The sequence below is a fragment of the Podarcis melisellensis genome (genome assembly GCF_964234715.1).
Source record: "Podarcis melisellensis genome assembly, chromosome: 3".
Classification (NCBI taxonomy): domain Eukaryota; kingdom Metazoa; phylum Chordata; class Lepidosauria; order Squamata; family Lacertidae; genus Podarcis; species Podarcis melisellensis.
The window spans coordinates 15,948,874-15,973,879 of NC_138530.1; the positions used below are offsets into that span (position 1 = coordinate 15,948,874).

Sequence of the window (25,006 nt, forward strand, 5' to 3'; positions counted from 1 at the left end):
CTTATTGGCTGAGCAGTTTGTAAAAATTTCTCAAATAATAAATAAAATCTCAACCTTGAAAATATCTCCCCCTGGACACCCACAAAGGCTTGGAAGAGACTATAAGCTCCTTGTCACAGGAGGCTTGTGACACTGTTCTGTGAAGTGCAATGTACACAAGTGCCACTATATAAACTGCCATAATATATACACGCTACCTCACGCAATGTATCTGCGGCTCTATAAACCGAAGTCCGTGAAGCTGGAAGTTTACTCAGCGCAGGCCGAGCAATATAATTTGGTTGCTATGCCAACCTGCAGCTTTACCGTACCCTATTAAAGAGAATGATAGATTCTTACAGGTCTTAATGTGAAACACAAGGCCGTAAAATCAGAACCTGCGAGATCCCGCTTTCTCGCCCACTGCGGACAGTTTGCTGTTCCAGCAACCGCAGCTGCCCCTCCAACATCGGCCTTAATTAACTTCCATGGATTTTGGAAATGCAAACAAAACTTGGAGTCACGTGTCTTACTTGGATTCATTTAAGCTTATCTACTTTAATATGTGGAGAATTTCTCGTTCTTTTGTTTTTGAAAGAAGGTAGGTAAAACCTAGGGGAATCCTCGACAGCAGAGAGACACTCGGGAGGAGTAGCTCACAGCAACAGGTCCCTAGCGGCGGCAGAACTGTCTTACTTGCTGCGAAGAGAAGCGGCAATATCAGGCTGCATGGATGTACCAGCAGGAACGTCAGACTGGCAAAACAAGCAAATGCACATTTTTTTTATTTCTGTGTGCTACAGGTTGCAGAATCCATTTTTCTTTGTGTGAACTTCTGATGGGGGTAGAGCCAGACTCTATACGTACAGCACTTAAGTTAACTTCCTATTTTCTCCTTATCCAGATTTCAAGTCGGTTGAATATCTAGGAATATCCGAAGCTTTATAACCAAGTCAGACCAATGGTCCATTATCTCAGTAATGCAGACACCGACTGGCAGCAGCCCTCTGGGATTTCAGGAAGGGAGACTTTCCTAGCCCTACCCAGAGGCACCAAGGGGTGCCTTTTGAAGTGGGAACGTGCTCTAACACAGACTACAACCCTCCAGTCATATGTTGACCCAGGCAGCCCAACAAGCTTTAATTAACACACATGAAAAATCAAAGCAACTCTTTGTGGTAGGGACAACTCCTATTCAAAAGGATTCCCCACTAGCACTACTGTTTTACTTATACACACACACACACACACACACACACACACACACACTGTTCCTGTAGCATGTAACTGCATTTCAAGAATTAGTTAAGACTCATGTGTAGCTACTTGGATATGCCAGCATCATGGTGCTGTGCATGTCATTCTATGTTAGAAGCGCTCAGCTGTGTTGGTTGTGGGATGAGATTCCTGGATGTTGATGCTCCCACCTTGGAGAGGCAAGTTTTGTGTTGACAGCCTTCTGACTGGTTGGTCTTTCGTCCCAGCCCTATGATTTTATTTATTTATTAAGCTATTTATATACCGACAACTCATAATATATCAAGTCAATGTACAACAATATATACGCGTATAATAAAACCCAACACACCATAAAACCAGTATAAAATAATCGTTTAAATGACGGGCTAATCTAGAAAGTTTAAGCAGCTGCATAGGCTTGCCGGCCTTCAAACCTGTGTTCAAGAGATGTAAATAGGTATCTGCCATGTCAATAAGGCGAAATGATCACAGAACATTCGCTGAAGGAATGTCTCTGCCCACTAGAAGTCGCCTCCACCCTGGCCACTCAGATCTTCAGAAGAGGACCCACCACATCTAATATATAAGGGAAGAGCCCTATGGCTGTCTGTAGCAGGGCCTTCTCTGTGGTGGCATAAAGTCTCTGGAACTCCCTCCCTAAGAAACTCTGTGTCCGTTACTCCCTACGTTTCTGAAGCACATCATACAGTTAGCTTCAACACGAGCCATACAGTACTGATGGGACAGATTTATGTTATAATCTGATTCCTCCATTAATACCAGTCCTTGGTGATTTTTAAATTGTGCTGGCACTTGGTTTCTTTTATTGCCCTATGGCTGTTTTTAGTCATTTTGGCAGAACAGCCTTGAGTAAGTTTTTAGAAAGGCAGGCTGAAAAGTTTAAATATAGAAAAGTTGTTCATGCTGCTAATACCACCGGGTCATCATCCACCCAGCACATCTTTGACAGAACCAAGCCACTTTATTCTGCTTCCTTCAGATTACCGTGTTCATGTCCAAAGTTTCATCAATCATATTTTGGAAATTGGAGAAGTCAGACAGCAGTTCCCTCAGAGGTCCTGTGAACACTGCTTGTACTAACGTTTTGCTGTTTTCTGAAAAAAAAGGAAAAACACAATGTATCATAATCACCATCAATTTATTCCTTGCCTTGTAAACTGCCATCTCAAGGCAATCTACATATAAGATAATTAAAAACAGTTCAAAACGGCTAATAGGTTTAAAGCAAGAATTGCTCTCTAAAGAGCAATACAGAAGCCAATTTTCAGGGAAAGGTGGTAAACACTGCAGAGACAATTTTAATTTTTTAAAAGACAACAGACACAATGTATTCCTCAGGCTGCCAAATTAAAGAGTGTTTTTTAATATATATTTCAGACATTCCCATTTCATTTTCTTAGCTACTGGCACATTCAAATCAGAAAAGTACATCTGAAGAGGTCAGCATTGTCCATCCTTTTTCTTCTTAATGAGCAAGGCAGTTCTCTTAAGTTCACCATTTTGCTTTTTTTAAAAAATCCAACCATGTACTTTAAATTGCCCTGACTGAGAAGATACACTTATTAATATTGAAACCAGGAGTTGTGGGGTGGGGAGAGAGGTGGAAACAGCCTGGTTGTTCTGCCCTCCAGAGGATTTTGGACTACAATTCCCAACAACCCCCAACCAGCTCTGGAGGGCACTGGCTTGGTAAACGCTGCTCTAAAATAATTTAAAACTGGAGGGAAAATTAGCCATGCACTTCACAAATTAGTCCTGCAAAAGCAACACTTTCTATGTGAAAAAGGAAGGAAAGAATGTGTTGTCTTTTTTTAAAAAAACGTAAAGACGTTTTCATTTGCCAAGGCTTCTCAGCACGTAAACTAGCTGCTTTTAATTGCCAGTGCTTTTTCCAGCCCTTGCGCTGTTTTTATAGCTTTTACAGCTGGTTTTATATGGAGCTTTTATTGCCTCTACTGTTTTTCTTGCTTTGTGCTTGATGGCTTTATGCCTCCTCTTTTATGACAGCGCCTGAGAGTTGTGGGCTGCAGCCCTGGGCGGAAGGAACCAGATCCCAGGCCCACTCAACAAGCAGAGTGATATTGGGGGCAATTTCCTCCTCCAGCGCTCCTAGCCTAGATGGGCAGCCCACACACAAACCTTGAAGCCCATGCTCTGAAAGCAAGGAGAGGCTCTGGCCCTCTAAGTATTGGTGGAACTACAACTGTGATTATCCCAGCAAGCACAGCCAGGGACAGTGGGAGTTGCAGGTCGGCAATATCTGGAGGGCTAAAGCCACTCCACCCTTGTCCCAATGGAATCCATATTACGAAGCAAGCAACTGTATTCACGTCCTCGCTGCCTCTCGCCAGCTTAAGATATAGATATAGCACAACAGTGAAAATGTATCACCATCAACTTTGTCCAGTGCTTCTATCACATTCGGTATCTGATTAACAGCCTGGTATATTTTGTAACAGTCCTGGAGTGTGGCTTTCTTGGGGAATTTTTTCGCTATCCGGTTGAAGTCCGGAAAGCGACGGAGCACGTCTTCTTGAAGAGACTGCCTCAGCTCTGCGTCTTCCAGAAAGGCCTCCACCAAGTTTAGCCTGAGGGTGGGACAAGATGAAACAAAAAGAGACCAAAAAGTCAGTTTGTGCACACAGGGCTTTCGTAGCCTCCGGAGGCAACTACAATCGCTCTCTGTCCCCACACTTCTTCTTTTATTTATTAATGGAAGCACAGAAGATTCAGCTTGCACCGACAGCCCACTCCCAGACGGTGGCTGAAAATCACAGTGAGAAGAGCCAAACAAGTGAAAATCTTGACAGCTTGGAGCCAGTCACTTGGCAGTTTGCTTTGCTGCCATCAATAATGTTCATGATAAATGTCTGGTCAAAGGTTTCAATGAGAATTAAACGGGAAACTGTTATCTTTAAAAAGTTCAGCAACACCTTCCATTGAACCAGGACACTACATTATTAATTAAATTAAATTATTATTGTTGTTGTTATTTTATTTATACCCCACCAATCTGGCTGGGTTTCCCCAGCCACTTTGGGCGGCTCCCAACAGAGGACTAAAAACAGAATAAAACTTCAAACATTAAAAACTTCATCATCAACATCATGACATTTCTATCCCACCTTTCTTCCAAGAGCTCAAGGTGGTGTACGTGGGTCTCCCGCCTGCATTTTATCCTCTCAACAACCCTGTGAGGTAGGCTAGGCCTAGGATGTTCAAAGCATACCCACAAACACACACACACACACAGAGTAATGCTTAAAAGACGATCTTTAAAACAGAGATTGAAATCAAGTGTCCTGCAGCCATGACTTTGCATTCCATTTTTATAGACAAGCCATGGAACACCCAAATGAAATGGGGTGGACCACTGGTGGTTCAAACTGGCCCATAGGACCTTTGCATGCAGCCTATACAGCACTCTCTCCTTCGCCAAGGAAAAACAAGGATAAGCCATAACAGCATCTACCCCCTTCCCCGACTAAGCTTCATTCTTTGGGGGCCAAACATTGACATGTATGCCCCAACGTGCTTCTCTACAGAAGCACGTTGGGGATCTACAAGATATTGCACTCTTGGCCCCACCTAGTCCGTTCAAAAGTCAAAATTGCTTCCCATCCTCATCACAAAGCAAAACCCGATAGTGGGGACAGGAGGGGACGCAGTCTCACTAGCAGAAATGCAGTCTGAGGTTCCAAATATTGTAAGCTAAATAAGCTTACCAGCTTTGTCTTTTAATTAGTATTTCCATCCACCACAAACAAGTACCACTAAGACAATCAACTTTCTCTGCTTTTTTTAATTACAGATAGGTAGCCGTGCTGGTCTGCCATAGTCAAAACAAAACAAATTTCCTTCCAGTAGCACCTTAAAGACCAACTAAGTTAGTTCTTGGTATGAGCTTTCGTGTGCATGCACACTTCTTCAGATACAGTGTATCTGAAGAAGTGTACATGCACATGAAAGCTCATACCAAGAACTAACTTAGTTGGTCTTTAAGGTGCTACTGGAAGGAAATTTGTTTTGCTTTTTTTAATTTTGCAGAAGGCTTCTCAACAGCAGCACAGTCAGCAAGGGGGAGATGGGTACATGTGCAGGAGGAGAGATTGGGAGAACGCTTCTGGTTTTTCAGTTCAGGTGCCAAAATGCCACCTCCAGAGAAACGCCTTGAGTCAAAGTATATGACCCTTCCTCCTCCGTTAAATCCAAAGCAGGGATCAGAAAGAATGAATTCTAGAGAACATTACCCGCTTAATTCTCTTTTCTTCCCATTTTTTTTTTCATTGTTGAGGCTATATGGGGAAAAAATCCCACTTTTAAAAAGGGTCATAAAGCAAGGAGACTTTCCCACAGTCGTATGACAAATGAGACCTGCAAGTAGTGGGTTTTATTTTCTCCAAAACTCAATGCACCCTCTTGAAGGATGATTTTTTCTTCTACTCCTGCAATAATTCCATGGCATTAGAATTCTCTCTCTTTCTGCTTCTGCAGCAAAGTAGAGCGCTCAGGATATTTTTATTGCTTCTTTCTCCATAAAGGGGACGATCCCTTACCTTCCTACACTCCAGCATTATTGTACTAGGAAGAACAAATTAATGCAAGCTTTGATAGCCGTCAAAGCACAGAGGGCTGAGATCTGCCGTCAGTTCAGTGCACAGCTGACTTGTTAATTTATGCTCACATATAAGCAGGCAGGTTAACTCTCCGTTAAATGCTTCTGGAATTAAGTAGAAACTCTTCAGTGACATCTTGCTAAAAGCCTCGCTAGCATAACCAGTGTTACGCTTTTCTTCTTCGTAGACACAACTGTGGCTTTGGGGGAAATTAGGTTAGATATCAGAAGCTTGTGGAGCCAGGGGCAGATCTGGTCCTGACAAATGTATCTGCCAGTTTCCAAGTAGCTCATCACCACCCCTTATGCCCTACGCTTCCTGGAAGTTTGGAAATGAAAGGGAGGAAGGAGAAAGGAATGTCAGAAATGAAGGTTCTGCCTTCCTTCCATATCACTAGAAAGCAGCTGATGGGTCACTATTTGCAAAGCAGTTTCTTGCTGAAAAAAATAAGCCCAGGATAAAGAAGGGAATAAAACGTATGACCTCAAATCAAGGGACACTGGCTAGACAGAAGCACTGCTGGGAACGAAGAAGAAGATCTAGGAGGCGATTGTGAATCACAACTAAATGTGGCACAAACATCATGATGGTGCTAAAAAAGGAAAATGACATTTCAGATTCATGAGCTGAAGCATCTTATTGCATGACGTATCCAGCAGTTGTTGAGCAACCATCAGGCTTTGGCTGAAGAAACTATAGGTACCATGCTCCTATGGAGAATTCAAACTGTGGCACAAAGGGAAATAAGCAGGACTCCAAAATACAAGGAAGGAATGGGAGAATTTGCCTTAGAGTGGAATGAGGGTCTTTTAGAAGCAAATGAAATCTCAAAATTTGAGGCAAATAACCTGGATTGATTGATTGATTGATTGATTGATTGTTTGTTTGTTTGCATACAGATGCCACCTTCAAGGAATACGGGTTTTGGTGTGTGAATGACTGTTATATGTCTTAGTACCAAACAATGCTTTTCTGAAACGTGTTAATGCTGAACGTGACTACTGGAAGAAATTAACAAACAAGCAATACATGAAGTACTGTATGTTCAACGAAAACGCACCCATGCAAATATTATCAATTTTTACAATGAAGATTAGGCAAACCTGGTCTGTTTGCAGAGAACTGCTTGGCACTTCTAAATTTATTCTGCTTCCATGATTTGGCATTAGAAAGAAATGTAGAGGCAGGGTTAAGGAACTGGTAGACATTTCCATATTGTTTTATGCAACTATGATGAATAGGAAGCTTTTTATTTTTAAAAACAATTAACCACCAAGAGTATTTCATATAATAAATGAACAACACAAATTTCCTCCAATAGTTACTTTCAGCATTCAGCATAACACCAACCAACGCACACATTAAAGACTAGTTTTTAAAAAGAGTAAAAACAACCCCAAACACTCATGGATAAGATATAAAATAGAAACATGATTTAGCACTAAGATATATAGTACTCCTTAATGTGCACCAAAGCCAGGGTTTCATATAATTCACACACCTCTCTCTTGCTCACACTTCAGAGTCATAGATCTCTTATAAGCCTCTCGTTCTGCAGTTCTTTTGGGCAGAGTGCTCCCCTCTTGTTATTACTAAATAACAAAACTGTAAGAACTGCATGAAGGGAGGCTTTGAAATTAGATGCTGAGGTTACCAAGGCGAAGTGTGGACTACATATCTTTTTCTAGTGCTCAGCAGAATCCGCTGCTGCAATTTTAAGGCTTGCCAGAGAGGTAGCAGCGTGTTGCAGTAAACACAACAGGTAGTCCTGTAGCGTCTTACAAAACAGATTTATCACGGCACAAGGCCCCCAAGTGGGGAAGACCACTTCCTTCATTGCAAGTGCCATCCCCAGATGACGGGGCAGATAAGATACTCATTCACAAGAGGGAGAAATTGCAAACAGAGGGTCACAGATTAAAAGGGTGGCAGTGGGTCTGTGGCATTTCTCTGCAAGTCACAAATATACGCAAGAGCAAAACAGAGGAGCCCATTCAAAAGAGCAATTATAGTTGGGGGGTGGGGAAGGATCACCTTAAGATTCTGTTAACACCTACAGGGAAAGAGCAAACCAGAGTCCTGATTTAGTCCAAACTGAGTACAACAGAATTTGCTGGTTCTGTAGTTTTATGCCAGAGCTTCCTGTGAAGTCTTTTTGTTGAAAGTATAGTGACTTTGAAGTCAGCTGCAGAATGCTCTGTAATGAATTACAGTGGAACCTTCGCAACCTGCAGCGCTGCGTCTGCACACGCACGTGTCGTGATTTGATGTTTTTACGCATGCGCGAGCACCAAAACCCGGAAGCAACCTGTTCTGGTACTTCTGGGTTCAGCACAGTGCGCAACCAGAAAACACATAACCTGAAGCGTCTGTAACCCGAGGTACCACTGTACAGTTTCCCAGGTGCCTGCTAATTTTTATGTCAGATTTCAGCCCCAAGTCCTATTCTTAAACACTTACAAGTTATTAAACTGGTAATAAATATTTTCCCATGACTATTATTTCACGTGAATCCTTTCTGCTAGAGCAGAGCAAATCTGCTGGATCTGTATTTATTTTTACATGCTGCTTCAGATTATCCAAATGTTCATATGTATTACTTTTCTGTCCCAAGGGCAGGGAAGGTCTGCTTCCTACCTAACAATTCTGTATTGGAGAGCTGAATATTTATATATGTCTGGCTTATCTAGTCAGAATGATGCTGCCCTGAAGCTGTATCCAGAACTAAGGAATGTTGCAGTTTTCCCTTAACAGACTTAAGGCTCTGAAACGTGTAGAGGTGCATACATTTTCTCTTTGGTGATAATCCAAAATCGAGACCACTTAAAGTGTGCCACTAGGAACATTAAAACCCTATGTGAAGTGTTGGTTCTTTCTGTTATAAGTATAAACAGCATGTCTCCACTCAGAGAATACTTTCCTCTCACGGTGCGCAAAGACTTTTGAACAGAATAAATTTTCAAGTTACAAGTCCTCAAAATTTATCAGGGATGTGTAAGACTCAAAGTACAGCAACGCAAATGTAGCTTATTTATAAAGAGGTACAGACATTGGGTTGTAACCAGTGCTAGTCCTACTCAGAGTAGACCCACTGATGTTCACAGGCACAACTATTCTTTTTAATATGTCAACTCTTGAGTAGCTGGCTACAATGCTTTTAGCTCCTGCTCAGCAGCCAATGTGGTCCTCAGTACCACCTGAAAACAGTGCAAGCCTCTGAAGATGGACGCAGGTGGAAGAGCAGGGAAAGAGGGGGGAAAGGAATCTAGATCAACTACAAATGGAGACCCAACTGTGGTTCATGCCAGCACAGATGTACCAGAGATGTTGGGGAATTGCATGCACACGATTCGCCTTGCTGTAATTTTGCACCTTTGCACCTGCTAAAGGCAAGTGGTTGGTATGCATAATAATGCAGGGCTCTGGAGAAATTAACAAGGAAACTTGACAGATGGGGTTGGCGTTCCTGCAAACAACAGGTATATCAGATGCACAGGAGAGTCCATGGCACTTGGGAGCATCGGAACAGGTTCAGCTGTCCCTGCTGCCTAATAAAATTCAGCAATAGATTACACTGCAGCCCACTTGACAGCCTTTTCACAAGCCATTAGAAGCGACTTCATGTTGGGAGACCCCTGGTTTCCAACAATTCCAGGGATGATGTACTATAATAAGAATGTTGGCATGACTGTTCCCTGACCTTTATCTTGCCCCGCCAAGGTTTTGATGTGCCTGGGTCAAGGTCACTTGTCCTACCTAGGCAGTTATCTTTCCACAAGGGTCAACACTGATGCCAAAATCCAGCATTGCTGAGCTCTACGAGTGCGGCTTTCTCCAGATTGAAGTGCCGAGTGTTTGAGGACCGGGACATTCGCAGGGAAACCAAAATGTTTGTTTACAAAGCTGTTGTACTACCAGCCTTACTATATGCATGTGAAACATGGTCCACTTAGAAACGCCATCTCCAACTTCTCAAAAGATTCCATTGACGGTGTCTCCGAAAAATCTTGCACATCACTTGGAAAGAGAGGCAAACTAATATCCGTGTACTGGATGAAGCGAAGATCACCAGTGTTGAAGCAATGATTCTTCAACATCAACTTCGTTGGACTGGTCATGTTGTGCAGATATCCGCCTGATTATCATCTTCCAAAGCAACAACTCTATTCCAAACTTAAAAATGGAAAGTGCAATGCCAGTGGTCAACAAAAGAGGTTTAAAGACTGTCTCAAGGGAAAGCTAAAAAAATGTAGTATGAACACCGACAACTGGGAAACACTGGCCTGCGAGCGCTTCAGTTGGAGAACCGCCTTTACCAAAGGTGTCATGGACTTTGAAGACACTCAAACTCAGGATGCAAGGGAGAAACGTGCTAAGAGGAAGGCACGCTTGGCAAATCCACACAGTGATCAACTCCCACCCGGGAACCACTGTCCCCACTGTGGAAGGACCTGAAGATCCAAAATTGGCCTCCACAGTCACTTACAGACTCATTGTTAAAACCGTGTTTATGGAAGACAATCTTACTCGGCTACGACTAAAGAAGAAGAAGAAATCACAAGCCAGGGTTGAGATTGATCACCTCGGATAATACATCTGGCGTTTTGAGGATGAAGGAGTACTGAAATTTATAGCTGAGGCTACAGCAGCACTGGTCGTACTTCTGCAGGCTATCGTGTGTGACTTGATCTTTCTGCCGGAACGGGAAAGGCTATAGCTCAGTGGTTAAGGACACACTTTGCATGCAAAATGTCTCTAGTTCACTTTCTACTGGGCTGGTGTAGTGGTTAGTGTTAGACTAGAACCTGGGAGACCAGGGTTCAAATTCCCACTCAGTCAAGAAGCACACTGAGTGACCTTGAGCCAGTCCCTGTCTCTCAGTCTAGCCTACTCTCACAGGGATGTCGTGGGGATTAAACGATGAGGGGGAGAACGATGTACCGCCACCTTGAGCTCTTTGAAAGAAAAGATGGAATATGAATGCAATGAATGAATGAATGAATGGGCTTTTGAAAGAAGGCTACTTCTGGACGACTATTTTAAAATCGTCACGGTCACTGCCCTCTCACGTCACCTCTCTCCCTTGCCTCTGACTTTATGCAGCATTTAAGATGCACTCAGAATGCCTCCAAAGAGCGAGTAAAAAAATCAGCTGTCAATCCTAACTCTTTCTCAGGACTGGAATTCAGGCGAGATAAGAAGTTCTGGTCTTTGAACCTGCGCTGTACTCTGGAAGGGCCCTGAAAGTCAGAATGTTTCCAAAGCACCTGCCAAAGGATTTTCTCTTGGTTGAGGGGGCAGTGGGAGGGAAAGACATAGATCACTGATGTTCACAAATCCCGGCAGGCTACCAAGACCATCCAAAATTAGTGGCCCATCTCTAAACTCTAGAGAATTTGAATAGCGTTTTATCTATAGCAGGAAGACAAGAGGTCTCGCAACATTCATACCTGTTATCTGATCACAGCCAGAATGACCACTACCAGTTTCAATGCCTTTTCAACACTTACAGTATTTTGTTATTCTGGCACAATTCCACTCAATCCCAGAACAATTTCATGTTGTTCAATCAAATAATTCCTCACTTTGAACTTGGCCAGACCTTTACAGCATTAAGAGAGAAATAAAAATGTAACTCAACAGCATGAACCATCCTTTCACAAACTGGTGCCCTCCAGATGTTTTGAACAACAACTCCCATCGGGGCTTTAACGGGTGCCATTTGAAATACAATGGAGAAATCAAGTTTCCTAGCAGCAAAAGTGGCTTATGCTTGTTGCTGAATGGAAGCCACCCCTTTAAAAGACATGCCTAGCATATAAACAAGCCCTTAAAGACCTTTATACTCAATTAGGTATTGGGTAGGTTCCCCTGGAAGACACATGCAGATGCCTGGAAACAACAGACATTAATTATGGTTCATTTCAAACCCGTCATCGTCGTATTAAGGTTTTTGACACTCGCTTGTTGAAAGCATCCATAGTAAAGTGTTAACCACAGTGCTGACAGCACAGGAAGCAGGTGCTAACTCACAGCAGAAGCTTCCAAATGCCGCCTCCCAGACACCTGGATGGAGGAAAGGGGAGGAGGGGAATGAGCATGCCTAGGACGAAGATAGGCTCACTGGTATCTGCTAAACCGGGGGGGGGGGACCTTTGTCAGCTCAAGGGCCACATTCCCCGCTGAGCAACCTTCCAGGGGCCACATGCCATAGGCTGCTGGAGCCAGAGGCAAAACTGTACATTTGTGCAGTAGGCTGGTTTCTGCACATACACCCCTCTCTATGGAGGTCTATGGGTGACATTTAACCAAGTTTTATTCAGAGTAGACCCACTGAAATTAATTGACCTGGCTTAGTCACATACGTTCATTTCAACAGGTCTCCTCCTGAGTAAAGAGCAGTTGCATACCACTCCATTGTTCTAATTTGGCAGGAGACAAGTTAGTGTTATGGGCCTTTCTTCTGATTAAGCTTCAACTGTGCTGCTATTCTGCCAAAACAGGAAAGAAAAAGGGAACCTGGTGTTCATTAACTTGCAAGACACTTCAGGAGACAAGACTGCCATTTCACATTCATTTTAAGTTAGTGAGTTTTAGCAACTGGGAGCGGGTGGTTAAGAGCCAGCTAGAAACTGCATCTGTGTACAGTCATTCCTCAGGTTACAGACTCTTCAGGTTGCGTTTTTCGGGTTACGGACCGCCGAAACCTGGAAGTACTGGAACAGGTTACTTCCGGGTTTCGGCGGCCGCTAAACTGCACTTTGCACATAAGCGCTGAATCACAACTCACGTGTGCGCAGACACGCCGCTGCAGGCTCCTCAGACTTTGGATCTGGGCACCACAGAGTTGAATTGCCTGAAGAAATTGGTCATTAGCCCACAGCTGTGATTTTATGGATGAGAAACAGAGACAGCTTTGTTCTCACAAAATATCCAAGTGGAAGTTTGTCTGGAGAAGTTTTAGTTGCAATGGAGCATCTAAGGTGTTTGTTTGCGTGTGTGTTTTTAAAAAAGTATGGTGGGGGATGCACGAAGAAACATTTGATCACATCACACACACACATACACAAATACACACACCCGCAGTCTGAAGCGGCACTGGCCAGATACAGCATTTTTACGTTTCTTCATTCAACAAAATGCTTACAACACAGGTTCATTAAAAAAAGAAAACCAAAGCAGCTTGCAAAAAGAACTAAAAGCAATTAGCGCACTGTATAAACAGAACGTAAATACAACAGAAAGCCATACCTGAGATTACAATCAACAGTTTTTATATTTTTTAAAAATAGGTCCTTGTGGGAAAAGATTGCCTTTGCTTGACGACTGAAAGCCACCAAACATAGGAAAGTGGGAAGTTACCTTGCGGCAAGCTACCTTGGCCAACCTAACTCATGGGCTGGCAGGATGTCTGGGATTCTGAAGAGAGGGTCTCTCCCAGTCCTCCCAGGAGATGCTGGGAACCAAATCCAGGAATTTCCGCATGCAAAACAGACGGTCTACCACTGAGTTATGGAGCTTCCCTACAAGGAATGGAGATTCCCAAGGGAAGACTCCGACCTGCATTGCCACGAACACCTCTGCAGCTGCGCCTCAGAAAAACAAACAGAAGCCTATGGACTAGGACTCGTGTACCATGAACTCTGTAGTCTTAGGCAAGCAACGTTCTGTCAGTGCATCACATTAGGAAGAAGATAATGATATTACTGGTATTATTACTAATACTACTTATTCTGAATGCAATTATTATTTATTTTCTAAAAGGTTATATACCACTTAATGCCAAAATAGGCTTATACAAATATAAAAATTGTTTCGCTAAGAAGATGTGGACAGTGATGGGACCTGTCGGTGGGGTCTGTATCACAGAGGGCTAAAGTGCAAGGGGAGATTTTCACCCACCTGATTTTAGGAAATTCCCCCCTTGAACCAAGCCCAACAGGACCCACAGTGTCAACTGTTCAGGAGGGGCCCCAATTCTCTGGAGAGTTTTTTGGGGCGTACAGGAGATAGGAGGGGAAGAGCTGCTCAGTCAACAGAGCATGACTCTTAATTTCAGGGCTGTGGATTTGAGCCCCACGTTGGGCAAAAGATTCCTGCATTGCAAAGGTTGGACTAGATTACCATCATGGTCCCTTCCAACTCTCCAATTCATATTCTAAATCATATGATCCACTGAAAGTGTTAATTTTTAGCTGGTAGCTGGTTTCATCTTCTCTTTTGTATTTTTTGGTATATTGTTTTAATGTAAACTTTTGGTTGTATTGTTAGCTGCCTTGAGTGTTTCCTTTGGGAAAGCATGATATAACTTTTTATACTAAAGAAATATTACTACTGCTACTATAATAACCAGCGTGGGGTGCGTGTTACGTTAAGTAATTTATATACCACCGCAAGCACTTTGCTTGTTTTACAACCTTCACAACAGCCCCGAGAGAGAAGCTCCCTAAGTATTTGCCCCACCGTAGCTCAGCATGGATCTAGGCACCCGTGCCAACGAACACCACGAAAAGGTTTTTATACAGGGTTCTGGTCTAAGTCAACCCTCCACAGGGAGTCTGTCAGGCTTTGTTGAACAGAACTTGATGTGTTTTCTCCTCAGGCTTTAGAAGACATTCATAGTTCTTCCCACACAAAGTCTTCTTATAAGCCCACATGCTGTCTGCTGAAGTCATTGGTCGCTGCTGACAAGCCTAAAGAAAGATATCTTCTGAGTAAGAGCTGCTTCTTTTTTAGGAGGATGACACTACTACCACCCCAACTTCTATAGATCTGCAATGGAGGAGATTCTCATGGAGGGTAGCCGGGATGTGGGATAGCTCAGTTGGTGGAGCATGAAACTCTTGATCTCAGGGTTGTGGATATGAGCCCCACCTTGGGCAAAAAAGCCCTGCATCGCAGGGAATCAGATGACCTACGTGGTCCCTTCCAACAGTTCTATGATTCTCTGGTTAAGCTCTTCCTCCACAGTTGGAAACCACAGAATGGGAGGCTGCTCTTGTCCTCAGATCCTGCTTTGAGGAGTTTCCTGCAGGCATCTGGTTGGCGACTGAGAACAGGAGGCTGGACTGGATTGTCCAGCCAGCCAGCTCTTCTTATGTAGCAAACTTGAGCTGGGTGCAGAACAGAGACAGTGAATGCTGCCTGCTTAAGGCTGTGCTGTCACCCACATGCACACAGAGTCTTTATGGAATTCTCTGCCGCAACCCTTTCCCACCTCTAAAAGTTGCTCCTGAATGGCCGGCAACCTCCCTGGGGTTGCATGCCGTGCACTGAGGTGTGCGATCATTGTGAAAACTGGGTGACACCTAAACCCACCCCAGACAGGCCCATACTTGGCAGCACTTTCTGCTTTGGCCACGCTGTATCCTGGGGCTGTATTGCTTGAAGCAGTTCTATTAGCAGTGTCTCTCAACCTTGGGTCCCCGGTTGTTGATGGACTACAACTCCCATCATCCCAAGCTAGCAGGGCCAGTGGTCAGGGATGATGGGAGTCGTAGTCCAACAGCAGCTGGGATCCCAAGATTGAGAAATACTGTGATAGCACAGGGATTTCTGGCTACGCAAGGGAACCCCTCCTCAGGTGCCCACTAAATCTGTTCTGGGGGTTCCTCCAATCCTGCAGAGCAGATCTGGGCAGGGTGCAGGGAAAGGAGAGGGAGGTTTGGTTCAGCTGCATAGCCAGAAGCCCTTGTGATGAAAAACTACTTTGTTGATGCTGCCCCTGGCTATTCTTTCCATGTCTCTTCATTATCCAGCTTCTTCCCTTTCAGAACGAAAGGACTAAAACTTCAAAATTGTACAGCACAGTATTAAAGCCAGAAGATACTGGTGCCAAACTATTCAATGTATTGGATTCATTAAGCCTGAGAGTCCACTTTAATCATACAAATCCATTCAGCCTATCCTAGTTAAATTCAGATAGTCCACTAACATACACTATAAATCAGCCTTCCAGAACGTTCACCAGACAAACTGTGACAGGTATTTTTGGAGCTTTAAGACCAAGCTGAAGCCCCTTTGCCATGCAAGCACAGCAGGGGCACCAACTGTCATTTGCAATCCTCTTTTCCCTCTCTGTTGACCCACAAGTGAATCACACAGCCCTGAGCTGAATTGGGAGCTTTTGTTGTTTGCAAGATCAAGGATGCAAATCAACATTACTTCTTTAAAAGGTCAGATGCTCAGCTTTAGCTGCACTCTGCTTCCCCAGATTTCATGACCAACGTAATACCAAGTCTGGTGCCATGAAGCAAATAATCATTTTAATGGCTTAAGACAAACAGAATCGGAAGTATGAGAGCAACAGCTAATACAAACGTTAAGATACAACAAGGAAATAGCATGCCTAGTACAGTAACTGATGTTTCACTGTTAACAGAAGCAGCAGAAAACTCAGAAAGTTGGACTCAAGACTAAATTAGCTGCACTTGGTTCCCACTGATTTCAATGGCTCATAAGTCCAAGGAATTGAAGCCCAATTCCTCTTATCATAAACAAACTCATGACTTGCAGCAGAGAAAACCTATTAAGGGTGGTTCTAAACACTAGAACTACCACTGCTTACATACACCCAGGAAGTTTTCCAGCCTTACCAGAACTCCCTGGACTAGTTTCCTTCCAGCTACTGAAAAGCAACCCTGCCTTTTTGGAGCAATCTAAACAACCATCCTCTGAAAAGCAAACAACTCAATATACACAAAAACTGTGATCCAAAATTGTAGGAAAGTAGTGGTGCGTTTTCTAATCTAGGCAGTTCCAAGCATCAGCGCTGAAGGAGAGAATATTTACCTTTCTTCTATTTTGTTCCTGTCCACTAGGGGCTGTTTGATCCACTGGTTCACCAACCTCTGTCCTTGGGCCGTTCTGCACTTATTTAACAGGCCAGCCAAACAGTGCGTAGCTTGAGCATTTTCTGAAGAACGCTGAGGGGAAATAACACATTGTGGCAGAAAGTCAATTAAAAAAACAAACAAAAAACATTTGTGCAAAAGTGAGTGAAACCTCTCTGAAAGCAGAATAGTGGCAAGTGAGAACATGTATGTGTTTTGAATTTTAGTACTTTTCTTCTGAATCAAGAGGTGGTGCTCCATAGTGGTTAGTGTGTTGGACTATGACTTGGAAGGCCAGAGTTCAAAACCCCAATCGTTCATGGAGCTCACTAGGTCACTTTAGGCCAATCACTGTCTCTCAACCTTGCAGGGTTATTTTGAGCATGGGATGCAGAGAGCCACATATGAGTCTGTGAGCTCTTTGGAAGGCAATGTTGGGAGAGCGCTCTGGGTTATCTGCAGGCCCTCCCCCGCCCCCCGATCTCCAAGCGTCCTCCAGTGAGCATGGCTCTGGAAAAGGCAACCCCTTCTTCTCCAGGGCGCTCCAGTGCCATAAACCAACTTGATTTATGTGGGGTGTAAATGTAATAATAGATAAATAAAATTATTTCCTTTATGCTTGAGTTAATTTGGCATGCTGCAACAGAGTTCAAGCCCATCCTTCTAGTAACAAAGGAGGCAGCTCATAGGGAAAACAAACTAGCTGAATTGAGAGAGGAGGAGAGGGGAGAAAAAAATAGGGGTGAGGGTCTTTCCCTTCTATGGGGATGTATACAAATGTACTAGATCAGTGAAGATGAGGAACCAGGAGCTTAGCTGTGGAGCAGTATCAGAGCACAGCCGGTTTTTAAAAACAATAAAGCCACGTAGAGCTCCGAAATAAAATAACGGGCTTTACAGGGCTATATACCAAGATCAATACAACTTTATAGCGTCCCTGGCTAGCTTCACAATGTGGCTTACATCTTTTCTTATGTCAAGGCAGATTCTGCCACATTGCGTGGATTAAAGGTTTACTTCGCCAACATTTTCCTTCCCAAATGCTGCCTGAACCATCGATGCAACACAAAATACATTCTCTTAAAGCTTTCAGCACATATTTTATTTATCTAAGCTTTGCCAGCCTAATATGATATGCAGGAGTGGGGAATACTAGCTGCAGGGCATCTGCATATATTTGCATGCGCACACCTGTCAAAACAAGGGCTGCAACATGTAGTCTATCTAATCTATTAGATCAGGGATGAGGAAGTAGTAGCCCTCCAGGACTTACTGGACTATTAACTCCTATTGTCCCTGAGCCTCCTTTGAGATGTACCTGCGCCTTCTCTCTTCCAATTTATTGTTTTATTTGTATGCAGATGTTAATCAATTAAAACGCATACTTTATTATGATTTATTTAATAAGTTGGTTATATCCACTTAAGTCATGCTCAGAACAGACCAACTGGAATTGATGGACATGACTAATGAAGGCAATTTGATTTTGAGGGGGGGGGCCAATTCAAGAATAAGTTAGACCAAATTAATGGCCGTTTAGGCTTCTTCCACGTGAATAGTTCACTTGTTGAATAATAAGAGTTATAAAGATGCTTAGACTTTATATGAATAGTTCACTTTTTGAATAATAAGTTATAAAGATGCTTAGATTGGATACGGCCAAAAAAAGGTTGGGAACCACTGCATTAGGCCATCAAAATCTGCTCCAGAGGATTTTGGATCTGGAGCAGATCTGAGGAGTGCGCAGGGAGCTGCAGGAGGGAGGAGAGGAATTATTTGTGCAAGCAGAAGTCCTCTCACACAACGTTGGATGCAATCTACTGGTGTCAGTGGGTCTACTTTGAGTATGCCTTGATCAAAATAAGTTCCGATTCGAGAATACTGTTCTCTTAATTCAACTAAGATTTGTTTCTGGCATGAGCTTGTGTTCACATTTCATTTACATGCTTATCTGGATGCCACTTTCCCACCCAAAAAATGTATCCAACTTAAAACAGATGTGCAAAAAAAGGTCATGCGTCCCTATTTTAGGCAAGTTTGTGTTGCAGGTCTGTACCCGGAGTCTTATGTACATAGCAATGCCCCGGCTTACCTGGAAAAGGTTAAGTGCCCTGACAGCGGAATGATCCAGTGTGACATATTGATGGAGGTTCATGGTGGAGAGTTCGAATTGGCCAAAATTAGACTCGTCAGTTAAGAGTTCTAAATACTTAATCACTGCAGCCAAGGAAGTGATGGCGATCTGGGGGGGGTGGAAAAAAGGGGGGATTACTCCACATGCAGTAAGACAGGCAGCTTGTCACTGGCGTACTGTTAGGTACAGAGCTGGATGCCGTCCAACTAAGGAAGAGTTCCCAAATGAACAGCAGAATCAGCAGTTAAATAATTCCAAGTGAAATTATTGTTAGAAATTTTACGGCAATCTAGTTCCAAAGATACAACGAAACGCCAAACCACGGCTTAGCGAAAATAAGTTAGTATCTGGGTTCTGGGAGCAAAGACTGCAAAGCCACTGTATCTCCTCTGCCCCCCTGGTCCTTCTGCTGCCATGCTACCCAGACTTAAGCAATGGTTTGGCATAGCATTATATCCAAAGCTGGATGACTTGTCTGGCTCCAAACAAACCATTTGGAGCCACAGTAAGCCACGGTAAGCCACAGAACAAACCATGGTTATAGCTTGTGTTTCATTTGGAAGAGAAAAACTATGAGCCCAGGTTAGATGCAACACTTAGCCAAACCATGGTTTAGCCCCTCTGAGGTAGCAAAGCAACAAGAGGAGTTGCAAACTTCACTCAATGAACACATGTGTTTGCACGAAGCCATGGCTGACTCTAAGGTCTGTGAACTAGGTCTGTATCTCTGTGCTGGAAAGAGACAAGGTGAACAGCCAAAGTAGGGCGGGAACCATTAAGAGCCCTATCCTGGACTGTCCCGGTCAACGGCTTTATCCTTCACACACCTTTAAATTAGCGTTCAGAGAACTGAAATATCCACTATCTGAAGCAGGAGAGTAAAGAAAGAACAGAAGCAGCCATTAATTCCACACTGAAATGACTATGCAAATATAACAAAAGTACTTTAGTGCTGAAATGCAAACGTAAACTGCAGTTGTTTGAAAAGCTAGCTACGAACAGATCTTCTGTTTAAAAGTGACATTGATGCCCATTTTCTTCTGCAAAACTCCTGCTTTTTCTTTTTAGCAGGGTTACTTCTCTCACTTGAAACTGCACGTTAAACATCACCAATAAACATTTGCAAAGCGTAGTTCAAGTGCAGAGAGAGACGAAGAGAGACTAAAGCTATATTCAAGTTTGTGGCAGAGATGAGAATTGAACCAAGGACTTTTAACTCACACTTAGCAACTGTACAAGCCTTGCACCATTCAAATAAAGGTTGTCATAAAGAACAAAACCACAAGTGTGGTTCAAAGAAAACCTTTGGGAGAGCATTAGTTTAAAAGCAAGCCTTATACATGTTTTCAGAGTGTTATTAAAAGTTGCAGGCAGTCTCCCCAGCAGGAGGAGGAAGTGCTAGCCATAGCTTATGTGTGTTAATTTAAAATTGCCCACGCACTGAGTTGGCTGTGTGTAATTTTAAGTGGGTGAGGGAGGAGAGCGTTAAAAAAATGGTAATTTTTAAAGATGCCAGTCACTTATCCTGTGTAGAATGAATGCAAGAGGTCTAACCTATCTCTCACAGATTTTTTGCTACAGTTATTATTATTATTCCATAAAATTTATACACTGTTTAATTGTAAAAAATACCTCAAAGTGGTTTACAAAAGGTAAAGCAGTAAAATCAAGAATTATTTACAGCCCTACTTAAAAAACATACAAAAGTTAAAATACTAAAACGGATTAACAATTCCTCAACTTTCTAAGCATCCATCCTAAAGATTCCAGGAGAGCTTCCCTGAAAAATAGTAATTACTGATGGGCTTTCCCTCTCCCAGTCACCTGTTCACAATACTTTAAGAATGTCAGCATTCTTTAATTTAGGGTGGAATTCTAACCCCTAGACAGCAGCTTCAGGGCGTGCTGGAGCAATGCAGTCAAGCACAGCATCTACAAATCATCTCTGCTGCACCAGCTCACAGCTCATCTTGGAGAAGAAGCCCAGATTGGGCCTGTCTTCAAGATGGCAGCAGGGGGTGAACAGAATCAAGTGAACCCTGTGCCAGTCCAGCCCTCCCCACAAAAGCCCTGCTCTGGGGTTTTCCGATGGCTACCACTGGTATGAATACCAGCAGCAGCGGCTTCTGCCCATTCGCCATTTAAGCAATTGTATGGGGATGACCTTCACCAGTATAGTTCCCCAGCTGGTGGAGACTGGCAGAGTTGAATGGCAGGTTGGAATGCTCTGATATAACAGCTTGATTTTACCATACAGTCATACCTCGGTCTAAGAATGGTCCTGTTAATGAACGATTTGGGCAACGCACTCTGCAAAATTGGAAGTAGGTGTTCCAGCTAGCAAACCTTGCCCCAGAAAACAAACAGAAGCCAACTAATGGAAGGCCACCGGCAGCAGGAAGCCTCATTGGGGAAAGCACGCCTCGGTTTAAGAACGTTTTTGGTGTAAGAACAGATTTCCAGAACGAATTAAGTTTGTAAATGGAGGTACCACTGTATATTTAAATTGGCTGTTGCTGCATGAGGTTTCATTCCTTGTAGTATTATTATTATTATTAATTATCACCACCATCTTAAATCATCTTTTCTTACTATGTTAGTTACCCTGGGAACACAAGTATATATTGAGGGTAAAGAATATGAATTACGTACGTACATAGATAAATAAAAGTTACAACAACTTTCTTGAAAATATGGATTAATATGGGGTGGATGCAGTAGCTTTATGCATTAACTAGACAAGCCAGCAATGATGAATATCACTTTTAAAATATTCTTCACACATCCATGCTGTAACGGTTGCATTGCTTTCTGTAGCAACGTAAATATTTAAAGAGGGCTTTATCTTGTCTATCTGCAAAAAAAAACCTGTGGGTTACATCATTCCAATTTTACAGATGATGCAAAATAAAAACAAATAAAAAAGCACCCAACAAAGGCTAGTTTACATGTGTCATTTTGTCTAAACAGAGGTAAGACCCGCATAGAAAAATGTATATACCACTATGTGTGAGACAGCAACATCTATTTGGAAGTCTCTCCAGCAAATAAAAATATAATAATAGTTCAAAAGCATTCATGTAACTTACTTGATATTTAACTTCAATGAGAAATTGCAAGAAAGTATTTGTTTTCACCATGTCCATTCTTACCATGCATCCCATTCCATGTTGCAGCTTAGGACTAGACCTCAGTACTGAAGTCTAGAGCCACCAAATGACCACCCAGGGAGCAGTAGATGTCAGTGAAGTGGCAAACAGGCCCAGTATCAGCATCTGAACTGGTATGAGAATGCCTGGGTCACTGCAGCATCCTTCCTTTCTTCTCCTAAAACATATTTTTGGAACATAGGAACAGCCCTACCTGGAGCTGCCAGGTATTGAACCTGGGATCTCCTGTATGCAAGCCAGATGCTCTACCACTGAGCTAAGGCTCTTCCCCTTAATACTATAGTCCAGAACGCAGATAGCCAGGCAGGTACATGGTTACAGGTGCTCATTTTATGTATTATTGTTTTCTGCAACAAAATGGTACTTATTCCCAGGTAAAGGTGTTCAGCAGCAGGACAGCAGTAGCAAACACCATTTTATTTCTGTGGCATTGCCGGTGCTACAATTTGAGTTTAAAATGCAAAATGTAACATGCTCAGGAAACTTTTAAAAAAAAAGAATGCTCAAGATTGGTTTACGTTTTTTGCTCTAACAGAATCAGGATTGTAGAAGCAGCTGTAAGCATGGAATGGCATTTGTGGCGGGGGCGGGACAGTCTAGCACAAGGGCCTGCAAATAAAATGGCTAATCTGCATGATACCGATTCCTCCAGTATCATCCAGATTAACCATTTTGTTTGCAGGCCCTTATGCTAGGCTGACCCCTGGCGGCAATCATACACCATAGCAGCCAGCAAAAGACTACTGTCCAATCTAGGCTGCCAGCAAATGAGCTGCAGTGAGATCAATGAAAAACTTTTAGTTGACTAAAAATGGGCTCCCAACTAATCAGGTAGCAATTTATTTACACATGTTATAGATATATTTAAGAGCTCATTTTTTTATTATTAAAAAAGTGGACTCTGCAAGCATCATAAAGGGCATTTCTCTCCTCTCCTTCACACAACAGGGAACACCTCTTCTAAAATGATACCCATCATGACACGCTTGCATCAGAGAATTGTACAGTTGCAATGCAGAAATATGCAGCTGTCCCATACGTGAATCGAAACTGCAACCTTGGCATTATCAGCACCACACTTTAACCAACTGAGTAAACAAAATATGCTTCTTGTTTCGGAACTACTGCTTTACCCACATTTACACTTAATTGACATGCTAAGCCAACTCCAACTGGCATTCCTTTAATTAAGCACCATCCCCTAGAAACAAACCAGTGTACCTTCATACTATGGTCTGGATAGATAGATTAGATGATAGATAGATAGATAGATAGATAGATAGATAGATAGATAGATGATAGATGGATAGATAGATAGATAGATAGATAGATAGATGATAGATATCAGCATCAACCACTGGCCTTTGCAATTTGAGTATAAAATACAAACATGTATGAACACAAACATGTATAAACAAAATTACCAAACTAAATCAAAATACCAGCCATTGCAATTTGGCCTGGTTCAGACCCTGATTGAGACACCATTCCAATTCATCAGGAAGAATAGCACAAGCCAGTTTGGATGGGCATAAACCTCTCCCTGCCCTGTCATGCAGCACCCCCCTGGAATGCCTCTTTTTAGGCACTCAGATCAGCCAGCTAAGCCCTGGCATAACCACGATGGATGACTTCTGCCAGTGTATCTTTGGCTGTGCTGGGATGAGGGACATCAGCCGGCAGACCCCTGGCAGAGCCCAGGCTCAGTTGGAGATCAGTCTGTTCCAAATTCCACTCATACCAGTGGATTGCTCTATAGGACACAAAGCACTGGGAAGGACTGAATTCTGGTATACAGATTCAAAACACCACTCCGAACCCGAACCCGTACAAAGAAAAAAGCTGTCAAACAGGTTCGGCCATTTCTTCTCCCTTTCAAAAAGAATTTACAGGAAAGTGGCCAAAGAGGAGGTGCGGGTGGCAAAATGCCATTGAAGCCACAAGTTACCAGGCTAGGACACTTTTATGAGATATATCCCCCCACCCTCAAGCCTGGTTACCCACCTGTTGGTCCATTTCGGGTAATGTTGCACTAGACACCTTCTCTTTCCCTTTCGATCTCAGCAAGCGGTTGAGATCTTGAACAATGTCCTTTGTTACAAACTCGGTCTTTTTCCTCTCTGTAATCAGAATCCCTCCTCTCTGAACAACCTGCAAATATATATATATATTTAGATATGAAAACTGAGAATGATCTCTTCCATTAGAGCAGGAATGGGGAACCTGTGGCGCTCTAGATATTATGGGACATCAACTCCTCTTGTACGCTGGCCACTGGCCAAGCAGGCAAGGCTAATGGAGAGTCCAACAACATCTATAGAGCTGCAGGTTCTCCATGGTCGGAGTATGCTTCTGAATACCAGCTGCTGGAAACCACAGGAGGGGAGAGGGCTCTTGTTCTCAGGGCCTGCTTGCAGGTTTCCCACTGGCATCCGGTTGGCCAGTGTGAGAACGGGAAGCTGGACCAGGGGGGCCACTGACTTGATCCAGCAGACTCTTCTTTTGTTATTAAGTGCACCCGTATCAGCCTAACCTTATGCATGTCTGCTCAGAAATTGACTGAACTCAATGGCTGCTCACTCCCAGGTAAATGTGCACAGAACTGCAATTTTACCACAAATTTACTAACTTCTATGTAAACATGCATGTAAATCTCTCAATGAATTCATTCAAAATGGATCGTACCATAACGTTTTAACCAAAATGTTTGAATCAATGTAACTACTGATAAACTAATAATCAAAGTGAATTATTTAATAACAAACACATTAATGTATTCTCTTTAATCGTTTGTAGTATTAGCAATTAATGTAGGGTGAGATTCTGGCAAAATATAAGCATTCCTATGGAGGGGGGAAGGTACTTTACATACATTAAATCTTTCCCATTAAAATCTATAGCATAGGGAGCCACTTTAATTCAGAAATAGAAGATCCCATAGTGTTCCACTGGACTGCCAGGTGAGCCTGGGATTGCAGCTGTAACATGTTTCACTTTGGATGGATTGTGTCCATT

At 42.9% G+C, this 25,006-nt stretch overlaps 1 protein-coding gene across 1 annotated transcript in view; it reads right to left on the reverse strand.

Annotated features, from left to right (window-relative positions):
* Positions 1 to 25,006, reverse strand: part of MSH2 (mutS homolog 2) — a 51,252-nt gene that overhangs the window by 19,269 nt on the left and 6,977 nt on the right. The window contains exons 4-8 of the mRNA XM_081903843.1: positions 23,996 to 24,142; positions 18,780 to 18,929; positions 16,647 to 16,780; positions 3,631 to 3,827; positions 2,224 to 2,333 (exon numbers count right to left, since the gene is read on the reverse strand). Coding sequence (XP_081759969.1) covers positions 2,224 to 2,333; positions 3,631 to 3,827; positions 16,647 to 16,780; positions 18,780 to 18,929; positions 23,996 to 24,142 — 738 coding nt within the window. The remainder of the gene's footprint in view (positions 1 to 2,223; positions 2,334 to 3,630; positions 3,828 to 16,646; positions 16,781 to 18,779; positions 18,930 to 23,995; positions 24,143 to 25,006) is intronic.